Consider the following 26,722-nt stretch of genomic DNA (forward strand, 5'->3'; position numbering starts at 1 on the left):
TGTGTTTCCAACCAGTCGTGTGTGTGTGTGTGTATTTCCAACCAGTCGTGTGTGTGTGTGTGTGTGTGTGTGTTTCCAACCAGTCTCCCCTCTGGATTCCCCTCAACACAGTTGTGGCAGAAGGTTGATAACGCTGTGTTCTCCTTAGGAACGTGTTTGGACCAACCACAGAGATAGAAAACATGGGCTGTGGTTTGGTCTCTACCCTGACTCTCTTCCTTCCTCCTCATCTCTATCTCTCAAATTAATTCAAGGTTCTTTATTGACATGGGAAACATATGTTAACGTGGTCAAAGCAAGTGAAGTAGATAATAAACAAAAGTGAAATAAACAATAAAAATGAACAGTAAACATTACATTGACAGAAGTTCCAAAAGAATAAAGACATTTCAAACGTCATATTATGTCTATATACAGTGTTGTAATGATGTGCAAATCATTAATGTACAAAAGGGAAAATAAATAAACATAAATATGGGTTGTATTTACAATGGTGTTTGTTCTTCACTGGTTGACCTTTTCTTGAGACAACAGGTCACACATCTTGTTGCTGTGATGTCACACTGTGGTATTTCACCCAGTAGATATGGGAGTTCATCTTTCTGCTGTGATGGATCACTGTGGTATTTCACCCAGTAGATATGGGAGTTCAACTTGTTGCTGTGATGGATCACTGTGGTATTTCACCCAGTAGATATGGGAGTTTATCTTGTTGCTGTGATGGATCACTGTGGTATTTCACCCAGTAGATATGGGAGTTTATCTTGTTGCTGTGATGGATCACTGTGGTATTTCACCCAGTAGATATGGGAGTTCATCTTTCTGCTGTGATGGATCACTGTGGTATTTCACCCAGTAGATATGGGAGTTTATCTTGTTGCTGTGATGGATCACTGTGGTATTTCACCCAGTAGATATGGGAGTTCATCTTTCTGCTGTGATGGAACACTGTGGTATTTCACCCAGTAGATATGGGAGTTCATCTTGTTGCTGTGATGGATCACTGTGGTATTTCACCCAGTAGATATGGGAGTTTATCTTGTTGCTGTGATGGATCACTGTGGTATTTCACCCAGTAGATATGGGAGTTCATCTTTCTGCTGTGATGGAACACTGTGGTATTTCACCCAGTAGATATGGGAGTTTATCTTGTTGCTGTGATGGATCACTGTGGTATTTCACCCAGTAGATGTGGGAGTTCATCTTGCTGCTGTGATGGATCACTGTGGTATTTCACCCAGTAGATATGGGAGTTTATCTTGCTGCTGTGATGGATCACTGTGCTATTTCACCCAGTAGATATGGGAGTTCATCTTGCTGCTGTGATGGATCACTGTGGTATTTCACCCAGTAGATATGGGAGTTCATCTTTCTGCTGTGATGGATCACTGTGGTATTTCACCCAGTAGATATGGGAGTTCATCTTGTTGCTGTGATGGATCACTGTGGTATTTCACCCAGTAGATATGGGAGTTCATCTTGTTGCTGTGATGGATCACTGTGGTATTTCACCCAGTAGATATGGGAGTTCATCTTGTTGCTGTGATGGATCACTGTGGTATTTCACCCAGTAGATATGGGAGTTCATCTTGCTGCTGTGATGGATCACTGTGCTATTTCACCCAGTAGATATGGGAGTTCATCTTGCTGCTGTGATGGATCACTGTGCTATTTCACCCAGTAGATATGGGAGTTCATCTTGCTGCTGTGATGGATCACTGTGGTATTTCACCCAGTAGATGTGGGAGTTCATCTTGCTGCTGTGATGGATCACTGTGCTATTTCACCCAGTAGATATGGGAGTTCATCTTGCTGCTGTGATGGATCACTGTGGTATTTCACCCAGTAGATATGGGAGTTCATCTTGTTGCTGTGATGGATCACTGTGGTATTTCACCCAGTAGATATGGGAGTTCATCTTGCTGCTGTGATGGATCACTGTGGTATTTCACCCAGTAGATATGGGAGTTCATCTTTCTGCTGTGATGGATCACTGTGGTATTTCACCCAGTAGATATGGGAGTTCATCTTGTTGCTGTGATGGATCACTGTGGTATTTCACCCAGTAGATATGGGAGTTCATCTTGCTGCTGTGATGGATCACTGTGGTATTTCACCCAGTAGATATGGGAGTTCATCTTTCTGCTGTGATGGATCACTGTGCTATTTCACCCAGTAGATATGGGAGTTCATCTTTCTGCTGTGATGGATCACTGTGGTATTTCACCCAGTAGATATGGGAGTTCATCTTTCTGCTGTGATGGATCACTGTGGTATTTCACCCAGTAGATATGGGAGTTCATCTTTCTGCTGTGATGGATCACTGTGGTATTTCACCCAGTAGATATGGGAGTTCATCTTGTTGCTGTGATGGATCACTGTGGTATTTCACCCAGTAGATATGGGAGTTCATCTTGCTGCTGTGATGGATCACTGTGGTATTTCACCCAGTAGATATGGGAGTTCATCTTGTTGCTGTGATGGATCACTGTGGTATTTCACCCAGTAGATGTGGGAGTTCATCTTGCTGCTGTGATGGATCACTGTGCTATTTCACCCAGTAGATATGGGAGTTCATCTTGCTGCTGTGATGGATCACTGTGGTATTTCACCCAGTAGATATGGGAGTTCATCTTGCTGCTGTGATGGATCACTGTGGTATTTCACCCAGTAGATATGGGAGTTCATCTTGTTGCTGTGATGGATCACTGTGGTATTTCACCCAGTAGATATGGGAGTTCATCTTGCTGCTGTGATGGATCACTGTGGTATTTCACCCAGTAGATATGGGAGTTCATCTTTCTGCTGTGATGGATCACTGTGGTATTTCACCCAGTAGATATGGGAGTTCATCTTTCTGCTGTGATGGATCACTGTGGTATTTCACCCAGTAGATATGGGAGTTCATCTTTCTGCTGTGATGGATCACTGTGGTATTTCACCCAGTAGATATGGGAGTTCATCTTTCTGCTGTGATGGATCACTGTGGTATTTCACCCAGTAGATATGGGAGTTCATCTTGTTGCTGTGATGGATCACTGTGGTATTTCACCCAGTAGATATGGGAGTTCATCTTGCTGCTGTGATGGATCACTGTGGTATTTCACCCAGTAGATATGGGAGTTCATCTTGTTGCTGTGATGGATCACTGTGGTATTTCACCCAGTAGATATGGGAGTTCAACAACATTGGCTTTGTTTTTATATTCTTTGTGGATCTGATGTTGATCTCCACCCGCTGGTAGTGGAGATCAAATCAAAATCAAATCAAATCAAATATATTTTTATAGCCCTTCATACATCAGCTGATATCTCAAAGTGCTGTACAGAAACCCAGCCTAAAACCCCAAACAGCAAGCAATGCAGGTGTAGAAGCACGGTGGCTAGGAAAAACTCCCTAGAAAGGCCAGAACCTAGGAAGAAACCTAGAGAGGAACCAGGCTATGAGGGGTGGCCAGTCCTCTTCTGGCTGTGCCGGGTGGATATTATAACAGAACATGGTCTAGATGTTAAAATGTTCAAAAATGACCAGCATGGTCAAATAATAATAATCATAGTAGTTGTCGAGGCTGCAACAAGCACGTCCGGTGAACAGGTCAGGGTTCCAAAGCCGCAGGCAGAACAATTGAAACTGGAGCAGCAGCACGGCCAGGTGGACTGGGGACAGCAAGGAGTCATCATGCCAGGTAGTCCTGAGGCATGGTCCTAGGGCTCTGGTCCTCTGAGAGAAAGAGAGAAAGAGAGAATTAGAGAGAGCATATTTAAATTCACACAGGACACCGGATAAGACAAGAGAAATACTCCAGATGTAACAGACTGACCCTAGCCCCCCGACACATAAACTACTGCAGCATAAATACTGGAGGCTGAGACAGGAGGGATCAGGAGACACTGTGGCCCCATCCGATGATACCCCCGGACAGGGCCAAACAGGCAGGATATAACCCCACCCACTTTGCCAAAGCACAGCCCCCACACCACAAGAGGGATGTCTCCAACCACCAACTTACCGTCCTAAGACAAGGCCGAGTATAGCCCACAAAGATCTCCGCCACGGCACAACCCAAGGGGGGGGCGCCAACCCAGACAGGAAGACCACGTCAGTGACTCAGCCCACTCAAGTGACGCACCCCTCCCATGGACGGCATGGAAGAACACCAGTAGGCCAGTGACTCAGCCCCTGTAATAGGGTTAGAGGCAGAGAATCCCAGTGGCGAGAGGGGAACCGGCAAGGCAGAGACAGCAAGGGCGGTTCGTTGCTCCAGCCTTTCCGTTCACCTTCACACTCCTGGGCCAGACTATACTTAATCATAGGACCTACTGAAGAGATAAGTCTTCAGTAAAGACTTAAAGGTTGAGACTGAGTCTGCGTCTCTCACATGGGTAGGCAGACCATTCCATAAAAATGGAGCTCTATAGGAGAAAGCCCTACCTCCAGCCGTTTGCTTAGAAATTCTAGGGACAATTAGGAGGCCTGCGTCTTGTGACTGTAGCGTACGTGTAGGTATGTACGGCAGGACCAAATCGGAAAGATAGGTAGGAGCAAGCCTATGTAATGCTTTGTAGGTTAGCAGTAAAACCTTGAAATCAGCCCTTTTCTTAACAGGAAGCCAGTGTAGGGAGGCTAGCACTGGAGTAATATGATCAAATTTTGGGGTTCTAGTCAGGATTCTAGCAGCCGTATTTAGCACTAACTGAAGTTTATTTAGTGCTTTATCCGGGTAGCCGGAAAGTAGAGCATTGCAGTAGTCCAGCCTAGAAGTAACAAAAGCATGGATTCGTTTTTCTGCGTCATTTTTGGACAGAAAGTTTCTGATTTTTGCAATGTTACGTAGATGGAAAAAAGCTGTCCTTGAAACAGTCTTGATATGTTCTTCAAAAGAGAGATCAGGGTCCAGAGTAACGCCGAGGTCCTTCACAGTTTTATTTGAGACGACTGTACAACCATCCAGATTAATTGTCAGATTCAACAGAAGATCTCTTTGTTTCTTGGGACGTAGAACAAGCATCTCTGTTTTGTCCGAGTTTAAAAGTAGAAAGTTTGCAGCCATCCACTTCATTATGTCTGAAACACAGGCTTCTAGCGAGGGCAATTTTGGGGCTTCACCATGTTTCATTGAAATGTACAGCTCTGTGTCGTCCGCATAGTAGTGAAATTTAACATTATGTTTTCGAATGACATCCCGAAGAGGTAAAATATATAGTGAAAACAATAGTGGTCCCAAAACGGAACCTTGAGGAACACCGAAATCCACAATTGATTTGTCAGAGGACAAACCATTCACAGAGACAAACTGATATCTTTCCGACAGATAAGATCTAAACCAGGCCAGAACTTGTCCATGTAGACCAATTTGGGTTTCCAATCTCTCCAAAAGAATGTGGTGATCGATGGTATCAAAAGCGGCACTAAGATCTAGGAGCACGAGGACAGATGCAGAGCCTCGGTCTGACGTCATTAAAAGGTCATTTACCACCTTCACAAGTGCAGTCTCAGTGCTATGATGGGGTCTAAAACCAGACTGAAGCGTTTCGTATACATTGTTTGTCTTCAGGAAGGCAGTGAGTTGCTGTGCAACAGCTTTGTCTAAAATTTTTGAGAGGAATGGAAGATTCGATATAGGCCGATAGTTTTTTATAATTTCTGGGTCAAGATTCGGCTTTTTCAAGAGAGGCTTTATTACTGCCACTTTTAGTGAGCTTGGTACACATCCGGTGGATAGAGAGACGTTTATTATGTTCAACATAGGAGGGCCAAGCACAGGAAGCAGCTCTTTCAGTAGTTTAGTTGGAATAGGGTCCAGTATGCAGCTTGAGGGTTTGGAGGCCATGATTATTTTCATCATTGTGTCAAGAGATATAGTACTAAAACACTTTAGTATCTCCCTTGATCCTAGGTCCTGGCAGAGTTGTGTAGACTCAGGACAATGGAGCTTTGGATGAATACGCAGATTTAAAGAGGAGTCCGTAATTTGCTTTCTAATGATCATGATCTTTTCCTCAAAGAAGTTCATAAATGTATTACTGCTGAAGTGAAAGCCATCCTCCATTTGCGAAGGCTGCTTTTTAGTTAGCTTTGCGACAGTATCAAAAAGAAATTTCGGATTGTTCTTATTTTCCTCAATTAAGTTGGAAAAATAGGATGATCGAGCAGCAGTGAGGGCTCTTCGATACTGCACGGTACTGTCTTTCCAAGCTAGTCGGAAGACTTCCAGTTTGGTGTGGCGCCATTTCCGTTCCAATTTTCTGGAAGCTTGCTTCAGAGCTCGTGTATTTTCTGTATACCAGGAAGCTAGTTTCTTATGACAGATGTTTTTAATTTTTAGGGGTGCAACTGCATCTAGGGTATTGCGCAAGGTTAAATTGAGTTCCTCGGTTAGGTGGTTAACTGATTTTTGTCCTCTGACGTCCTTGGGTAGGCAGAGGGAGTCTGGAAGGGCATCAAGGAATCTTTGGGTTGTCTGAGAATTTATAGCACGACTTTTAACCTCTTACATCTAGACGTTCCGCTAGCGGAACACCTGCTCCAATATCCAATGATAGGCGTGGCGGGAATTACAAATTCCTCAAAAATACAAAAACCTAAATTTTTCAAACATATGACTATTTCACAGCATTTTAAAGACAAGACTCTCCTTTATCTAACCACACTGTCCGATTTCAAAAAGGCTTTACAACGAAAGCAAAACATTAGATTATGTCAGCAGAGTACCCAGCCAGAAATAATCAGACACCCATTTTTCAAGCTAGCATATAATGTCACAAAAACACAGAAGACAGCTAAATGCAGCACTAACCTTTGATGATCTTCATCAGATGACAACCCTAGGACATTATGTTATACAATACATGCATGTTTTGTTCAATCAAGTTCATATTTATATCAAAAACCAGCTTTTTACATTAGCATGTGACGTTCAGAACTAGCATTCCCACCGCAAACTTCCGGTGAATTTACTAAATTACTCACGATAAACGTTCACAAAAAGCATAACAATAATTTTAAGAATTATAGATACAGAACTCCTCTATGCACTCGATATGTCTGATTTTAAAATAGCTTTTCGGTGAAAGCACATTTTGCAATATTCTGAGTACATAGCCCGGCATCACAGGGCTAGCTATTTAGACACCCAGCAAGTTTAGCCTTCACCAAAGTCAGATTTATTATTAGAAAAATTTTATTACCTTTGCTGTCTTCGTCAGAATGCACTCCCAGGACTTCTACTTCAATAACAAATGTTGGTTTGGTTCAAAATAATCCATCGTTATATCCAAATAGCGGCGTTTTGTTCGTGCGTTCAAGACACTATCCAAAGTGTAAATAAGGGTCACGAGCATGGCGCAATTCGTGACAAAAGATTTCAAAATATTCCATTACCGTACTTCAAAGCATGTCAACCGCTGTTTAAAATCAATTTTTATGCCATTTTTCTCGTAAAAAAGCAATAATATTCCGACCGGGAATCTGCGTTTAGATAAACAGACAAAAGAAAACAAAGCATTCGGTCGACGCGGGCACGAGCCTGAGTCTCACAGTACTGTAACCAGCCACTACCCAAACGCGCTACTTTTTTTCAGCCAGAGCCTGCAAAGCCACGATTCAGCTTTTGCCGCCTTCTGAGAGCCTATGGGAGCCGTAGGAAGTGTCACGTAACAGCAGAGATCCTCTGTAATGGATAGAGATAATCAAGAAGGGCAAGAAATTGTCAGACAGGGCACTTCCTGCATGGAATCTTCTCAGGTTTTGGCCTGCCAAATGAGTTCTGTTATACTCACAGACACAATTCAAACAGTTTTTGAAACTTTGGAGTGTTTTCTATCCAAAGCTAATAATTATATGCATATTCTAGTTTCTGGGCAGGAGTAATAATCAGATTAAATCGGGTACGTTTTTTATCCGGCTGTGAAAATACTGCCCCCTAGCCATAACAGGTTAACCTCTTACATCTAGACGTTCCGCTAGCGGAACACCTGCTCCAATATCCAATGATAGGCGTGGCGCGAATTACAAATTCCTCAAAAATACAAAAACTTCAATTTTTCAAACATATGACTATTTCACAGCATTTTAAATACAAGACTCTCCTTTATCTAACCACACTGTCCGATTTCAAAAAGGCTTTACAGCGAAAGCAAAACATTAGATTATGTCAGCAGAGTACCAAGCCAGAAATAATCAGACACCCATTTTTCAAGCTAGCATATAATGTCACAAAAACCCAGAAGACAGCTAAATGCAGCACTAACCTTTGATGATCTTCATCAGATGACAACCCTAGGACATTATGTTATACAATACATGCATGTTTTGTTCAATCAAGTTAATATTTATATCAAAAACCAGCTTTTTACATTAGCATGTGACGTTCAGAACTAGCATACCCCCCGCAAACTTCCGGGGAATTTGCTAACAATTTACTAAATTACTCACGATAAACATTCACAAAAAGCATAACAATAATTTTAAGAATTATAGATACAGAACTCCTCTATGCACTCGATATGTCCGATTTTAAAATAGCTTTTTGGTGAAAGCACATTTTGCAATATTCTAAGTACATAGCCCAGCCATCACGGGCTAGCTATTTAGACACCCGGCAAGTTTAGCACTCACCAATATCAGATTTACTATTATAAAAGTTTGATTACCTTTTGTTGTCTTCGTCAGAATGCACTCCCAGGACTGCTACTTCAATAACAAATGTTGGTTTGGTCCAAAATAATCCATCGTTATATCCGAATAGCGGTCGTTTTGTTCGTTCGTCCCAGACACTATCCGAAATGGTAAATCAGGGTCGCGCGTATGGTGCAATTCGTGACAAAAGAAATCTAAATATTCCATTACCGTACTTCGAAGCATGTCAACCGCTGTTTAAAATCCATTTTTATGCCATTTTTCTCGTAAAAAAGCGATAATATTCCGACCGGGAATGTCCATTTAGCTAAACAGAGGAAAGAAAACAAAGTTTTCGGTCGACGCGGGCACGAGCCTGAGTCTCACAGTACTGTAACCAGCCACTACCCAAACGCGCTACTTTGTTTCAGCCAGAGCCTGCAAAGCCACGATTCAGCATTTTGCCGCCTTCTGAGAGCCTATGGCAGCCGTAGGAAGTGTCACGGGACAGCTAAGATCCTCACTCTTCAATAAACAGAGACAAGAAGAACGACACCTTGTCAGACAGGCCACTTCCTGCATGAAATCGTCTCAGGTTTTTGCCTGCCATATGAGTTCTGTTTTACTCACAGACACCATTCAAACAGTTTTAGAAACTTTAGGGTGTTTTCTATCCAAAGCCAATAATTATATGCATATTCTAGTTACTGGGCAGGAGTAGTAACCAGATTAAATCGGGTACGTTTTTTATCCAGCCGTGAAAATACTGCCCCCTAGCCATAACAGGTTAATGCTCCTTGGTTGGGGTCTGAGCAGATTATTTGTTGCGATTGCAAACGTAATAAAATGGTGGTCCGATAATCCAGGATTATGAGGAAAAACATTAAGATCCACAACATTTATTCCACGGGACAAAACTAGGTCCAGAGTATGACTGTGGCAGTGAGTAGGTCCAGAGACATGTTGGACAAAACCCACTGAGTCGATGATGGCTCCGAAAGCCTTTTGGAGTAGGAGTTTGGAGTTTTCCATGTGAATATTAAAGCCACCAAAAAGTTGAGTATTATCTGCTATGACTACAAGATCCGATAGGAATTCAGGGAACTCAGTGAGGAACACTGCATATGGCCCAGGAGGCCTATAAACAGTAGCTATAAAAAGTGAGTGAGTAGGCTGCATAGATTTCATGACTAGAAGCTCAAAAGACAATAACACAGTCATTTTTATTTTTGTAAATTGAAATTTGCTATCGTAAATGTTAGCAACACCTCCGCCTTTGCCGGATGCACGGGGGGTATGGTCACTAGTGTAACCAGGGGGTGAGGCCTCATTTAACACAGTAAATTCATCAGGCTTAAGCCATGTTTCAGTCAGGCCAATCACATCAAGATTATGATCAGTGATTAGTTCATTGACTATAACATTAAGTAACCCAATTTTGAGATGTGAGGTATCACAATCTCTTTCAATAATGGCAGGAATGGAGGGGGTCTTTATTCCAGTGAGATTGCTAAAGCGAACACCGCCATGTTTAGTTTTGCCCAACCTAGGTCGAGGCACAGACACGGTCTCAATGGGGAAAGCTGAGCTGACTACGCTGACTGTGCTAGTGGCAGACTCCACTAAGCTGGCAGGCTGGCTAACAGCCTGCTGCCTGGCCTGCACCCTATTTCATTGTGGAGCTAGAGGAGTTAGAGCCCTGTCTATGTTCGTAGATAAGATGAGAGCACCCCTCCAGCTAGGATGGAGTCCGTCACTCCTCAACAGGCCAGGCTTGGTCCTGTTTGTGGGTGAGCCCCAGAAAGAGGGCCAATTATCTACAAATTCTATCTTTTGGGAGGGGCAGAAAACAGTTTTCAACCAGCGATTGAGTTGTGAGACTCTGCTGTAGAGCTCATCACTCCCCCTAACTGGGAGGGGGCCAGAGACAATTAATCGATGCCGACACATCTTTCTAGCTGATTTACACGCTGAAGCTATGTTGCGCTTGGTGACCTCTGACTGTTTCATCCTAACATCGTTGGTGCCGACGTGGATAACAATATCCCTATACTAACCACTTGTGCGTTGTGGAAAGTAGTAGAAGCTTTTTCAACCACTCCCTTCAGTGCTGTGGCCACCCGTTCCTGCTGTATTCTCAGGTCGTTGGTGCCTGTGTGTATTATTATGTGGCTGGGTGAACCTAGTTGGTCCTCAGACAGAAGGTCTAGGGCGCTGGGTGAACCTAGTTGGTCCTCAGACAGAAGGTCTAGGGCGCTGGGTGACCCTAGTTGGTCCTCAGACAGAAGGTCTAGAGCGCTGGGTGACCCTAGTTGGTCCTCAGACAGAAGGTCTAGGGCGCTGGGTGACCCTAGTTGGTCCTCAGACAGAAGGTCTAGAGCGCTGGGTGACCCTAGTTGGTCCTCAGACAGAAGGTCTAGGGCGCTGGGTGACCCTAGTTGGTCCTCAGACAGAAGGTCTAGAGCGCTGGGTGAACCTAGTTGGTCCTCAGACAGAAGGTCTAGGGCGCTGGGTGAACCTAGTTGGTTCTCCTCCATCCCCCCTCACCCTCTCCTCCACCCCCCTCTCCTCCATCCCCCTCTCCCTCTCCTCCATCCCCCCTCACCCTCTCCTCCACCCCCTCTCCCTCTCCTCCATCCCCCTCACCCTCTCCTCCACCCCCCTCTCCCTCTCCTCCATCCCCCTCACCCTCTCCTCCATCCCCCCTCTCCCTCTCCCTCTCCTCCATCCCCCTCTCCCTCTCCCTCTCCTCCATCCCCCTCTCCTCCATCCCCCCTCTCCCTCTCCTCCATTCACCCTCTCCTCCATCCCCCTCTCCCTCTCCTCCATCCCCCTCTCCTCCATCCCCCTCACCCTCTCCTCCATCCCCCCTCTCCCTCACCCTCTCCTCCATCCCCCTCTCCCTCTCCTCCATCCCCACTCTCCTCCATCCCCCTCACCCTCTCCTCCATCCCCCTCTCCTCCATCCCCCTCTCCCTCTCCTCCATCCCCCTCTCCCTCTCCTCCATCCCCCTCTCCCTCTCCTCCATCCCCCCTCTCCCTCTCCTCTAGTGCTCTGTTCTTCTCCTACTCCTGTTTGTTGTTTCACCACAGGCCAGAGTGCAGATACAGCTGAAGTTAGAAGTTGACATACACCTTAGCCAAATACATTTAAACTAACTATAATGTTGATATCATGGATGGTCAGTCCTGTATAGCCTCATAACATGGTTATAACTATAATGTTGATATCATGGATGGTCAGTCCTGTATAGCCTCCATAACATGGTTATAACTATAATGTTGATATCATGGATGGTCAGTCCTGTATAGCCTCATAACATGGTTATAACTATAATGTTGATATCATGGACGGTCAGTCCTGTATAGCTTCATAACATGGTTATAACTATACTGTTGATATCATGGATGGTCAGTCCTGTATAGCCTCCATAACATGGTTATAACTATAATGTTGATATCATGGATGGTCAGTCCTGTATAGCCTCATAACACGGTTATAACTATAATGTTGATATCATGGATGGTCAGTCCTGTATAGCCTCATAACACGGTTATAACTATAATGTTGATATCATGGATGGTCAGTCCTGTATAGCCTCATAACATGGTTATAACTATAATGTTGATATCATGGATGGTCAGTCCTGTATAGCCTCATAACATGGTTATAACTATAATGTTGATATCATGGATGGTCAGTCCTGTATAGCCTCCATAACATGGTTATAACTATAATGTTGATATCATGGATGGTCAGTCCTGTATAGCCTCCATAACATGGTTATAACTATAATGTTGATATCATGGATGGTCAGTCCTGTATAGCCTCCATAACATGGTTATAACTATAATGTTGATATCATGGATGGTCAGTCCTGTATAGCCTCATAACACGGTTATAACTATAATGTTGATATCATGGATGGTCAGTCCTGTATAGCCTCATAACACGGTTATAACTATAATGTTGATATCATGGATGGTCAGTCCTGTATAGCCTCATAACATGGTTATAACTATAATGTTGATATCATGGATGGTCAGTCCTGTATAGCCTCATAACATGGTTATAACTATAATGTTGATATCATGGATGGTCAGTCCTGTATAGCCTCATAACATGGTTATAACTATAATGTTGATATCATGGATGGTCAGTCCTGTATAGCCTCCATAACATGGTTATAACTATAATGTTGATATCATGGATGGTCAGTCCTGTATAGCCTCCATAACATGGTTATAACTATAATGTTGATATCATGGATGGTCAGTCCCGTATAGCCTCATAACATGGTTATAACTATAATGTTGATATCATGGATGGTCAGTCCTGTATAGCCTCCATAACATGGTTATAACTATAATGTTGATATCATGGATGGTCAGTCCTGTATAGCCTCATAACATGGTTATAACTATAATGTTGATATCATGGATGGTCAGTCCTGTAAAGCCTCCATAACATGGTTATAACTATAATGTTGATATCATGGATGGTCAGTCCTGTATAGCCTCCATAACATGGTTATAACTATAATGTTGATATCATGGATGGTCAGTCCTGTATAGCCTCCATAACATGGTTATAACTATAATGTTGATATCATGGATGGTCAGTCCTGTATAGCCTCCATAACATGGTTATAACTATAATGTTGATATCATGGATGGTCAGTCCTGTATAGCCTCCATAACATGGTTATAACTATAATGTTGATATCATGGATGGTCAGTCCTGTATAGCCTCATAACATGGTTATAACTATAATGTTGATATCATGGATGGTCAGTCCTGTATAGCCTCCATAACACGGTTAAAACTATAATGTTGATATCATGGATGGTCAGTCCTGTATAGCCTCATAACACGGTTATAACTATAATGTTGATATCATGGATGGTCAGTCCTGTATAGCCTCATAACACGGTTATAACTATAATGTTGATATCATGGATGGTCAGTCCTGTATAGCCTCATAACACGGTTATAACTATAATGTTGATATCATGGATGGTCAGTCCTGTATAGCCTCATAACACGGTTATAACTATAATGTTGATATCATGGATGGTCAGTCCTGTATAGCCTCATAACATGGTTATAACTATAATGTTGATATCATGGATGGTCAGTCCTGTATAGCCTCATAACACGGTTATAACTATAATGTTGATATCATGGATGGTCAGTCCTGTATAGCCTCATAACATGGTTATAACTATAATGTTGATATCATGGATGGTCAGTCCTGTATAGCCTCATAACATGGTTATAACTATAATGTTGATATCATGGATGGTCAGTCCTGTATAGCCTCCATAACATGGTTATAACTATAATGTTGATATCATGGATGGTCAGTCCTGTATAGCCTCCATAACATGGTTATAACTATAATGTTGATATCATGGATGGTCAGTCCTGTATAGCCTCCATAACATGGGTATAACTATAATGTTGATATCATGGATGGTCAGTCCTGTATAGCCTCCATAACATGGTTATAACTATAATGTTGATATCATGGATGGTCAGTCCTGTATAGCCTCCATAACATGGTTATAACTATAATGTTGATATCATGGATGGTCAGTCCTGTATAGCCTCATAACATGGTTATAACTATAATGTTGATATCATGGATGGTCAGTCCTGTATAGCCTCCATAACATGGTTATAACTATAATGTTGATATCATGGATGGTCAGTCCTGTATAGCCTCCATAACATGGTTATAAGTATAATGTTGATATCATGGATGGTCAGTCCTGTATAGCCTCCATAACATGGTTATAACTATAATGTTGATATCATGGATGGTCAGTCCTGTATAGCCTCCATAACATGGTTATAACTATAATGTTGATATCATGGATGGTCAGTCCTGTATAGCCTCATAACATGGTTATAACTATAATGTTGATATCATGGATGGTCAGTCCTGTATAGCCTCCATAACATGGTTATAACTATAATGTTGATATCATGGATGGTCAGTCCTGTATAGCCTCCATAACATGGTTATAACTATAATGTTGATATCATGGATGGTCAGTCCTGTATAGCCTCCATAACATGGTTATAACTATAATGTTGATATCATGGATGGTCAGTCCTGTATAGCCTCCATAACATGGTTATAACTATACTGTTGATATCATGGATGGTCAGTCCTGTATAGCCTCATAACACGGTTATAACTATAATGTTGATATCATGGATGGTCAGTCCTGTATAGCCTCCATAACACGGTTATAACTATAATGTTGATATCATGGATGGTCAGTCCTGTATAGCCTCCATAACACGGTTATAACTATAATGTTGATATCATGGATGGTCAGTCCTGTATAGCCTCCATAACACGGTTATAACTATAATGTTGATATCATGGATGGTCAGTCCTGTATAGCCTCCATAACACGGTTATAACTATAATGTTGATATCATGGATGGTCAGTCCTGTATAGCCTCATAACACGGTTATAACTATAATGTTGATATCATGGATGGTCAGTCCTGTATAGCCTCATAACATGGTTATAACTATAATGTTGATATCATGGATGGTCAGTCCTGTATAGCCTCCATAACATGGTTATAACTATAATGTTGATATCATGGATGGTCAGTCCTGTATAGCCTCCATAACATGGTTATAACTATAATGTTGATATCATGGATGGTCAGTCCTGTATAGCCTCATAACACGGTTATAACTATAATGTTGATATCATGGATGGTCAGTCCTGTATAGCCTCCATAACATGGTTATAACTATAATGTTGATATCATGGATGGTCAGTCCTGTATAGCCTCATAACATGGTTATAACTATAATGTTGATATCATGGATGGTCAGTCCTGTATAGCCTCATAACACGGTTATAACTATAATGTTGATATCATGGATGGTCAGTCCTGTATAGCCTCCATAACATGGTTATAACTATAATGTTGATATCATGGATGGTCAGTCCTGTATAGCCTCCATAACATGGTTATAACTATAATGTTGATATCATGGATGGTCAGTCCTGTATAGCCTCCATAACATGGTTATAACTATAATGTTGATATCATGGATGGTCAGTCCTGTATAGCCTCCATAACATGGTTATAACTATAATGTTGATATCATGGATGGTCAGTCCTGTATAGCCTCCATAACATGGTTATAACTATAATGTTGATATCATGGATGGTCAGTCCTGTATAGCCTCCATAACATGGTTATAACTATAATGTTGATATCATGGATGGTCAGTCCTGTATAGCCTCCATAACACGGTTATAACTATAATGTCGATATCATGGATGGTCAGTCCTGTATAGCCTCCATAACATGGTTATAACTATAATGTTGATATCATGGATGGTCAGTCCTGTATAGCCTCCATAACATGGTTATAACTATAATGTTGATATCATGGATGGTCAGTCCTGTATAGCCTCCATAACATGGTTATAACTATAATGTTGATATCATGGATGGTCAGTCCTGTATAGCCTCCATAACACGGTTATAACTATAATGTTGATATCATGGATGGTCAGTCCTGTATAGCCTCCATAACACGGTTATAACTATAATGTTGATATCATGGATGGTCAGTCCTGTATAGCCTCCATAACATGGTTATAACTATAATGTTGATATCATGGATGGTCAGTCCTGTATAGCCTCCATAACACGGTTATAACTATAATGTCGATATCATGGATGGTCATTCCTTGCATCCATAGCTCTGTCCTATCAGTCATCTCTTCTTCCACAGTGATTGACAGCTGCACGGTTGCCGTGGGAACCAACAGTACCCCTGGAGGGGAACGGTACATGTCCTCGAACGTGTGCGGTCCTCGCGGACGCTGCCGGAGCCAGGCTGGAGGGCAGTTCAGCTGTGACTGTCAGGAGGGCTTCAGAGGCACATACTGTCACGAGAGTAAGACGTGACAACGAGCATTCATAGGTCTACGTAGACATTACATAGACCCTAATAGACATACTAGACCATGCATAGACCTACTTAGATATTACAAAGACATTACATTGACCTGCATAGACATTACATAGACCCTAATAGACATACTAGACCATTCATAGACCTACTTAGACATTACATTGACCTGCATAGACCTACATAGACATTACATTGACCTACATAATGTTCTTGACATTTTCCAGATTGACTGACCTTCATGTCTTAAAGTAATGATGGACTGTCATTTCTCTTTGCTTATTTGAGCTGTTCTTGCCATAATATGGACTTGATCTTTTACCAAATAGGGCGATCTTCTGTATACCACCCTTACCTTGTCACAACACAACTGATTTGGCTCAAACTCATTTAAGAAGGAAAGAAATTCCACAAATTAACTTCTAACAAGGCACACCTGTTAATTGAAATGCATTCCAGGTGACTACCTCATGAAGCTGGTTGAGAGAATGCCAAGAGTGTGCAAAGCTGTCGTCAAGGCAAAGAAAGGGTGGCTATTTGAAGAATCTCAAATATATTTTCATTTGTTTAACCCTTTTTTGGATACTAAATGATTCCACATGTGTTATTTCAGAGTTGAGATGTTTTCACTATTATTCTACAATGTAGAAAATAGTACAAATAAAGAAAAACCCTGGAATGAGTAGTTGTCCGCACACACACACACACACACGCACGTATATACACACACGCACACACACGTATACCCACACACACACACGTATACCCACACACACACACGTATATACACACACACACACACGTACACACACACACACACGTACACACACACACACACACGCACACACACGTATACACACACACACACACGTATACACACACACACACACGTATATACACACACACACACACACACACACACACACGTATATACACACACACACACGTACACACACACACACGCGTACACACACAAGCATTTCCTTGCTGTAGTTTCTAATGGCCTCACTCTTCCAATCCCTCTCTCCCTCTCCCTTTCCCCTCTCTCCCTCTCCCTTTCCCCTCTCTCCCTCTCTCTCTCTCTCTCTCCCTCTCTCCCTTTCCCCTCTCTCCCTCTCCCTTTCCCCTCTCTCCCTCTCCCTCTCCCCTCTCCCCTCTCTCCCTTTCCCCTCTCTCTCTCTCTCTCTCTCCCTCTCCCTTTCCCCTCTCTCCCTCTCCCTTTCCCCTCTCTCCCTCTCCCTTTCCCCCTCTCCCTCTCCCCTCTCCCCTCTCTCCCTTCCCCTCTCTCCCTCTCCCTCTCTCCCTCTCCCCTCTCCCCTCTCTCCTTTCCCCTCTCTCTCTCTCTCTCCCTCTCCCTTTCCCCTCTCTCCCCTCCCTTTCCCCTCTCTCCCTCTCCTTTCCCCTCTCTCCCTCTCCCTCTCCCCTCTCCCCTCTCTCCCTTTCCCCTCTCTCCCTCTCCCTTTCCCCTCTCTCTCTCTCCTTTCCCCTCTCTCCCTTTCCCCTCTCTCCCTCTCCCTTTCCCCTCTCTCCCTTTCCCCTCTCTCCCTTTCCCCTCTCTCCCTCTCTCTCTCTCCCTTTCCCCTCTCTCTCTCTCCCTTTCCCCTCTCTCTCTCTCTCTCTCTCTCTCTCCCTCTCCCTTCCCTCTCTCCCCTCCTTTCCCTCTCTCCCTCTCCCTTTCCCCTCTCTCCCTCTCCCTCTCCCTCTCCCCTCTCTCCCTTTCCCCTCTCTCCCTCTCCCTTTCCCCTCTCTCTCTCTCCCTTCCCCTCTCTCCCTTTCCCCTCTCTCCCTTTCCCTCTCTCCCTCTCCCTCTCCCTTTCCCCTCTCTCCCTTTCCCCTCTCTCCCTCTCTCTCTCTCCCTTTCCCCTCTCTCTCTCTCCTTTCCCCTCTCTCCCTCTCCCTTTCCCCTCTCTCCCCCTCCCTTTCCCCTCTCTCCCTCTCCTTTCCCTCTCTCCCTCTCCCTTTCCCCTCTCTCCCTCTCCCTCTCTCCCTTTCCCCTCTCTCCCTCTCCCTTTCCCCTCTCTCTCTCTCCCTTTCCCCTCTCTCCCTTTCCCCTCTCTCCCTCTCCCTTTCCCCTCTCTCCCTTTCCCCTCTCTCTCTCTCCCTTTCCCCTCTTTCTCTCTCCCTTTCCCCTCTCTCCCTCTCCCTTTCCCCTCTCTCCCTCTCCCTTTCCCCTCTCTCTCTCCCTTTCCCCTCTCTCCCTCTCTCTCTCCCTCCCCCTCCCTCCCTTTCCCCTCTCCCTCCCTTTTCCCTCTCTCTCTCTCTCTCTCTCTCTCTCTCTCTCTCCTGCCTTTCCCCTCTTTCCCCTCTCTCTCCCCCCTCTCTCTCCCTTTCCCCTTCTCCCTCTCTCTCCCCTCTCTCTCCCCCCTCTCTCTCCCCCCTCCCCTCAGATATTAATGATTGTGAGAGCAACCCGTGTGGTAATGGAGGAACCTGTATTGATAAAGTCCGGGTATACCAGTGTATCTGTGGAGACGGCTGGGAGGGGACCACTGTGAGATCAGTAAGTACGTCTAATGTTTTCAAGGTTTATCGATAGAGTCGTAGATGTTCATGAGGAGACCTATCATAGGTCATATAGGCAGCACTACCACTAGACCAGCCCCCCTGACAGGCAGCACTACCACTAGACCAGCCCCCTGACAGGCAGCACTACCACTAGACCAGCCCCCTGACAGGCAGCACTACCACTAGACCAGCCCCCTGACAGGCAGCACTACCACTAGACCAGCCCCCAGCAGGCAGCACTACCACTAGACCAGCCCCCTGACAGGCAGCACTACCACTAGACCAGCCCCCTGACAGGCAGCACTACCACTAGACCAGCCCCCCTGACAGGCAGCACTACCACTAGACCAGCCCCCCTGACAGGCAGCACTACCACTAGACCAGCCCCCCTGACAGGCAGCACTACCACTAGACCAGCCCCCCCTGACAGGCAGCACTACCACTAGACCAGCCCCCCCTGACAGGCAGCACTACCACTAGAGCAGGGTTTCCCAACTGGCGGCCCACGGCGCATAAGCAGAGCAGGGTTTCCCAACTGGCGGCCCACGGCGCATAAGCAGAGCAGGGTTTCCCAACTGGCGGCCCACGGCGCATAAGCAGAGCAGGGTTTCCCAACTGGCGGCCCACGGCGCATAAGCAGAGCAGGGTTTCCCAACTGGCGGCCCACGGCGCATAAGCAGAGCAGGGTTTCCCAACTGGCGGCCCACGGCGCATATTTGGCCCACGGGTGATTTTACTTCTTGGACATAAAAGACGGTACCAGCAGTAAATCAGCTCCAAGTGATAAGTTGTTAATCTGTTAACGCCATAATAGAGAGATCGTATACATATTTCAGCAAGGTTTGAAATGTTATGTTTTAGTCATAATATTATGTCTGTTTGGGCTTCTTGCGGTCAATTTGCAGTCTAATAGTTATTTAAAATGATGTTCTGGCTCGCTGACCATCAGCTCCAGAACATATTGTCCTGTGGCTGAATCTAGTTAATGATCCCTGATGTGGAGGTAGCGATTTAACCTGACTGGTTTGACTCTGGCTGTCCTCCCCTCTCCTCCCTCTCCCTCTCCCTCTCCTCCTCCCCTCTCCTCATCTCCCTCCTTCTCTCCCTCTCCTCCTCCCCCTCCCCCCTCATCTCCTCCTCATCTCCCTCTCCTCCTCCCCCTCATCTCCCTCTCCTCCTCCCCCCTCATCTCCCTCTCCTCCTCCCTCCTCCTTCTCTCCCTCTCCTCCTCTCCCTCTCCTCCCCCCTCCCCTCTCCCCCTCATCTCTGTCTCCTCCTCCCCCTCATCTCCCTCTCCTCCTCCTCCTCCCCCTCATCTCCCTCTCCTCCTCCCCCCTCCTTCTCTCCCTCTCCCTCTCCTCTCCCTCTCCCCTTCCTCATCCCCCTCATCTCCCTCTCCTCCTCCCCTCTCCTTCTCTCCCTCTCCTCCTTTCCCTCTTCTCCCCCCTCCTCTCCCTCTCCTCCTCCCCCTCCTCTCCCTCTCCTCCTCCCCCCTCCTCCTCTCTCCAGATATAGATGACTGCAGCACTAGTCCATGTCATAATGGAGGAACATGTCGAGACCTGGTGACTGATTTCTTCTGTGAGTGTATGAACGGCTGGAAGGGGAAGACCTGCCAATCCCGTAAGAACACAGTCTCTCCTCCTCCCTCCTGTCTCTCTCCTCCTCCTCCTCCCTCCTGTCTCTCTCCTCCTCCTCCCTCCCTCCTGTCTCTCTCCTCCTCCTCCTCCCTCCTGTCTCTCTCCTCCTCCTCCTCCTCCCTCCTGTCCCTCTCCTCCTCCCTCCTGTCTCTCTCCTCCTCCCCCTCCTGTCCCTCTCCTCCTCCCTCCTGTCTCTCTCCTCCTCCCTCCTGTCTCTCTCCTCCTCCCCCCTCCTGTCTCTCCTCCTCCTCCTCCCTCCTGTCTCTCTCCTCCTCCTCCCATCCTGTTTCTCTCCTCCTCCTCCCTCCTGTCTCTCTCCTCCTCCTCCCTCCTGTCTCTCTCCTCCTCCTCCTCCCTCCTGTCTCTCTCCTCCTCCTCCTCCCTCCTGTCTCTCTCCTCCTCCTCCTCCCTCCTGTCTCTCTCCTCCTCCTCCTCCCTCCTGTCTCTCTCCTCCTCCTCCTCCTCCCTCCTGTCCCTCTCCTCCTCCCTCCTGTCTCTCTCCTCCTCCTCCCTCCTGTCTCTCTCCTCCTCCCCCCTCCTGTCCCTCTCCTCCTCCCTCCTGTCTCTCTCCTCCTCCCTCCTGTCTCTCTCCTCCTCCCCCCTCCTGTCTCTCCTCCTCCTCCTCCCTCCTGTCTCTCTCCTCCTCCTCCCATCCTGTTTCTCTCCTCCTCCTCCCTCCTGTCTCTCTCCTCCTCCTCCCTCCTGTCTCTCTCCTCCTCCTCCTCCCTCCTGTCTCTCTCCTCCTCCTCCTCCCTCCTGTCTCTCTCCTCCTCCTCCTCCCTCCTGTCTCTCTCCTCCTCCTCCCTCCTGTCTCTCTCCTCCTCCTCCCTCCTGTCCCCCTCCTCCCCCTCTGTCCCTCTCCTCCTCCCTCCTGTCTCTCTCCTCCTCCCTCCTGTCTCTCTCCTCCTCCCCCCTCCTGTCTCTCCTCCTCCTCCTCCCTCCTGTCTCTCTCCTCCTCCTCCCTCCTGTCTCTCTCCTCCTCCTCCCATCCTGTCTCTCTCCTCCTCCTCCCTCCTGTCCCTCTCCTCCTCCTCCCTCCTGTCTCTCTCCTCCTCCTCCCTCCTGGCCCTCTCCTCCTCCTCCCTCCTGGCCCTCTCCTCCTCCTCCCTCCTGGCCCTCTCCTCCTCCTCCCTCCTGTCTCTCCCTCCTCCTCCCTCCTGTCCTTCTCCTCCTCTCTCCTCCTCCTCCCTCCTGTCTCTCTCCTCCTCCTCCCTCCTGTCTCTCTCCTCCTCCTCCCCCCTCCTGTCTCTCCTCCTCCTCCCTCCTGTCTCTCCTCCTCCTCCCTCCTGTCTCTCTCCTCCTCCTCCCTCCTGTCCTCTCCTCCTCCTCCCCCCTCCTGTCTCTCTCCTCCTCCTCCCTCCTGGCCCTCTCCTCCTCCTGTCTCTCTCCTCCTCCTGTCTCTCTCCTCCTCCTGTCTCTCTCCTCCTCCTCCCTCCTGTCCCTCTCCTCCCTCCTGTCACTGGAGTGATAGATGAGCAGATGATGATGTGCAAGTAGAAATACTGGGGTGCAAAAGAGCAGAAAAACAAAACATGTGCTGATGAGTGGAGGTATTCACCCAGGTGTGTGTGTTACTATTCACCCAGGTGTGTGTGTGTACTATTCACCCAGGTGTGTGTGTTACTATTCACCCAGGTGTGTGTGTGTACTATTCACCCAGGTGTGTGTGTGTACTATTCACCCAGGTGTGTGTGTGTGTACTATTCACCCAGGTGTGTGTGTGTTACTATTCACCCAGGTGTGTGTGTGTTACTATTCACCCAGGTGTGTGTGTGTTACTATTCACCCAGGTGTGTGTGTGTACTATTCACCCAGGTGTGTGTGTGTACTATTCACCCAGGTGTGTGTGTGTGTTACTATTCACCCAGGTGTGTGTGTGTGTACTATTCACCCAGGTGTGTGTGTGTGTTACTATTCACCCAGGTGTGTGTGTACTATTCACCCAGGTGTGTGTGTGTTACTATTCACCCAGGTGTGTGTGTGTTACTATTCACCCAGGTGTGTGTTACTATTCACCCAGGTGTGTGTGTGTACTATTCACCCAGGTGTGTGTGTGTTACTATTCACCCAGGTGTGTGTGTGTTACTATTCACCCAGGTGTGTGTGTGTGTGTGTGTTACTATTCATCCAGGTGTGTGTGTGTGTGTGTGTGTGTACTATTCACCCAGGTGTGTGTGTGTACTATTCACCCAGGTGTGTGTGTGTACTATTCACCCAGGTGTGTGTGTGTTACTATTCACCCAGGTGTGTGTGTGTGTACTATTCACCCAGGTGTGTGTGTGTACTATTCACCCAGGTGTGTGTGTGTTACTATTCACCCAGGTGTGTGTGTGTGTTACTATTCACCCAGGTGTGTGTGTGTGTTACTATTCACCCAGGTGTGTGTGTGTGTTACTATTCACCCAGGTGTGTGTGTGTGTTTACTATTCACCCAGGTGTGTGTGTGTTACTATTCACCCAGGTGTGTGTGTGTACTATTCACCCAGGTGTGTGTGTGTACTATTCACCCAGGTGTGTGTGTGTACTATTCACCCAGGTGTGTGTGTGTACTATTCACCCAGGTGTGTGTGTGTACTATTCACCCAGGTGTGTGTTACTATTCACCCAGGTGTGTGTGTACTATTCACCCAGGTGTGTGTGTTACTATTCACCCAGGTGTGTGTGTACTATTCACCCAGGTGTGTGTGTGTACTATTCACCCAGGTGTGTGTGTGTACTATTCACCCAGGTGTGTGTGTGTGTACTATTCACCCAGGTGTGTGTGTGTTACTATTCACCCAGGTGTGTGTGTGTGTACTATTCACCCAGGTGTGTGTGTGTACTATTCACCCAGGTGTGTGTGTGTACTATTCACCCAGGTGTGTGTGTGTTACTATTCACCCAGGTGTGTGTGTGTACTATTCACCCAGGTGTGTGTGTGTACTATTCACCCAGGTGTGTGTGTGTTACTATTCACCCAGGTGTGTGTGTGTACTATTCACCCAGGTGTGTGTGTGTTACTATTCACCCAGGTGTGTGTGTGTTACTATTCACCCAGGTGTGTGTGTGTGTTACTATTCACCCAGGTGTGTGTGTGTGTTACTATTCACCCAGGTGTGTGTGTGTGTTACTATTCACCCAGGTGTGTGTGTGTTACTATTCACCCAGGTGTGTGTGTGTACTATTCACCCAGGTGTGTGTGTGTGTTACTATTCACCCAGGTGTGTGTGTACTATTCACCCAGGTGTGTGTGTGTTTACTATTCACCCAGGTGTGTGTGTGTTACTATTCACCCAGGTGTGTGTGTGTACTATTCACCCAGGTGTGTGTGTGTTACTATTCACCCAGGTGTGTGTGTGTACTATTCACCCAGGTGTGTGTGTGTTACTATTCACCCAGGTGTGTGTGTGTGTTACTATTCACCCAGGTGTGTGTGTGTACTATTCACCCAGGTGTGTGTGTACTATTCACCCAGGTGTGTGTGTGTTACTATTCACCCAGGTGTGTGTGTACTATTCACCCAGGTGTGTGTGTGTACTATTCACCCAGGTGTGTGTGTTACTATTCACCCAGGTGTGTGTGTACTATTCACCCAGGTGTGTGTGTTACTATTCACCCAGGTGTGTGTGTGTTACTATTCACCCAGGTGTGTGTGTGTACTATTCACCCAGGTGTGTGTGTGTACTATTCACCCAGGTGTGTGTGTGTTACTATTCACCCAGGTGTGTGTGTTACTATTCACCCAGGTGTGTGTGTGTACTATTCACCCAGGTGTGTGTGTGTGTACTATTCACCCAGGTGTGTGTGTTACTATTCACCCAGGTGTGTGTGTGTACTATTCACCCAGGTGTGTGTGTACTATTCACCCAGGTGTGTGTGTACTATTCACCCAGGTGTGTGTGTTACTATTCACCCAGGTGTGTGTGTGTACTATTCACCCAGGTGTGTGTGTTACTATTCACCCAGGTGTGTGTGTACTATTCACCCAGGTGTGTGTGTGTGTACTATTCACCCAGGTGTGTGTGTGTGTACTATTCACCCAGGTGTGTGTGTACTATTCACCCAGGTGTGTGTGTACTATTCACCCAGGTGTGTGTGTGTTACTATTCACCCAGGTGTGTGTGTACTATTCACCCAGGTGTGTGTGTTACTATTCACCCAGGTGTGTGTGTGTACTATTCACCCAGGTGTGTGTGTGTTACTATTCACCCAGGTGTGTGTGTTACTATTCACCCAGGTGTGTGTGTACTATTCACCCAGGTGTGTGTGTGTGTTACTATTCACCCAGGTGTGTGTGTGTTACTATTCACCCAGGTGTGTGTGTGTTACTATTCACCCAGGTGTGTGTGTGTACTATTCACCCAGGTGTGTGTGTGTTACTATTCACCCAGGTGTGTGTGTGTACTATTCACCCAGGTGTGTGTGTTACTATTAACCCAGGTGTGTGTGTTACTATTCACCCAGGTGTGTGTGTGTACTATTCACCCAGGTGTGTGTGTGTACTATTCACCCAGGTGTGTGTGTGTACTATTCACCCAGGTGTGTGTGTGTGTTACTATTCACCCAGGTGTGTGTGTGTGTTACTATTCACCCAGGTGTGTGTGTGTATTATTCACCCAGGTGTGTGTGTGTACTATTCACCCAGGTGTGTGTGTACTATTCACCCAGGTGTGTGTGTGTACTATTCACCCAGGTGTGTGTGTTACTATTCACCCAGGTGTGTGTGTTACTATTCACCCAGGTGTGTGTGTACTATTCACCCAGGTGTGTGTGTGTTACTATTCACCCAGGTGTGTGTGTGTACTATTCACCCAGGTGTGTGTGTGTACTATTCACCCAGGTGTGTGTGTTACTATTCACCCAGGTGTGTGTGTGTACTATTCACCCAGGTGTGTGTGTACTATTCATCCAGGTGTGTGTGTACTATTCACCCAGGTGTGTGTGTACTATTCACCCAGGTGTGTGTGTTACTATTCACCCAGGTGTGTGTGTGTACTATTCACCCAGGTGTGTGTGTTACTATTCACCCAGGTGTGTGTGTGTGTTACTATTCACCCAGGTGTGTGTGTGTTACTATTCACCCAGGTGTGTGTGTTACTATTCACCCAGGTGTGTGTGTGTACTATTCACCCAGGTGTGTGTGTTACTATTCACCCAGGTGTGTGTGTGTGTACTATTCACCCAGGTGTGTGTGTTACTATTCACCCAGGTGTGTGTGTGTACTATTCACCCAGGTGTGTGTGTGTACTATTCACCCAGGTGTGTGTGTGTTACTATTCACCCAGGTGTGTGTGTTACTATTCACCCAGGTGTGTGTGTGTACTATTCACCCAGGTGTGTGTGTTACTATTCACCCAGGTGTGTGTGTACTATTCATCCAGGTGTGTGTTACTATTCACCCAGGTGTGTGTGTGTTACTATTCACCCAGGTGTGTGTGTGTTACTATTCACCCAGGTGTGTGTGTGTTACTATTCACCCAGGTGTGTGTGTGTGTACTATTCACCCAGGTGTGTGTGTGTGTACTATTCACCCAGGTGTGTGTGTGTGTACTATTCACCCAGGTGTGTGTGTGTACTATTCACCCAGGTGTGTGTGTGTGTACTATTCACCCAGGTGTGTGTGTGTGTACTATTCACCCAGGTGTGTGTGTGTACTATTCACCCAGGTGTGTGTGTGTTACTATTCACCCAGGTGTGTGTGTGTACTATTCACCCAGGTGTGTGTGTGTACTATTCACCCAGGTGTGTGTGTGTGTACTATTCACCCAGGTGTGTGTGTACTATTCACCCAGGTGTGTGTGTGTGTACTATTCACCCAGGTGTGTGTGTTACTATTCACCCAGGTGTGTGTGTGTGTGTTACTATTCACCCAGGTGTGTGTGTGTACTATTCACCCAGGTGTGTGTGTACTATTCATCCAGGTGTGTGTTACTATTCACCCAGGTGTGTGTGTGTTACTATTCACCCAGGTGTGTGTGTGTTACTATTCACCCAGGTGTGTGTGTGTTACTATTCAC

The 26,722-nt window shown here is 46.1% G+C and overlaps 1 protein-coding gene across 1 annotated transcript in view; it reads left to right on the forward strand.

Annotated features, from left to right (window-relative positions):
• LOC106589996 (protein jagged-1b) overlaps positions 1–26,722 on the forward strand; it is a 161,203-nt gene that overhangs the window by 82,467 nt on the left and 52,014 nt on the right. The window contains 4 exon segments of the mRNA XM_045710129.1: positions 16,402–16,566; positions 18,969–19,064; positions 19,067–19,081; positions 20,596–20,709. Coding sequence (XP_045566085.1) covers positions 16,402–16,566; positions 18,969–19,064; positions 19,067–19,081; positions 20,596–20,709 — 390 coding nt within the window.

Source organism: Salmo salar, chromosome ssa28 (genome assembly GCF_905237065.1).
Source record: "Salmo salar chromosome ssa28, Ssal_v3.1, whole genome shotgun sequence".
NCBI classification, from domain to species: domain Eukaryota; kingdom Metazoa; phylum Chordata; class Actinopteri; order Salmoniformes; family Salmonidae; genus Salmo; species Salmo salar.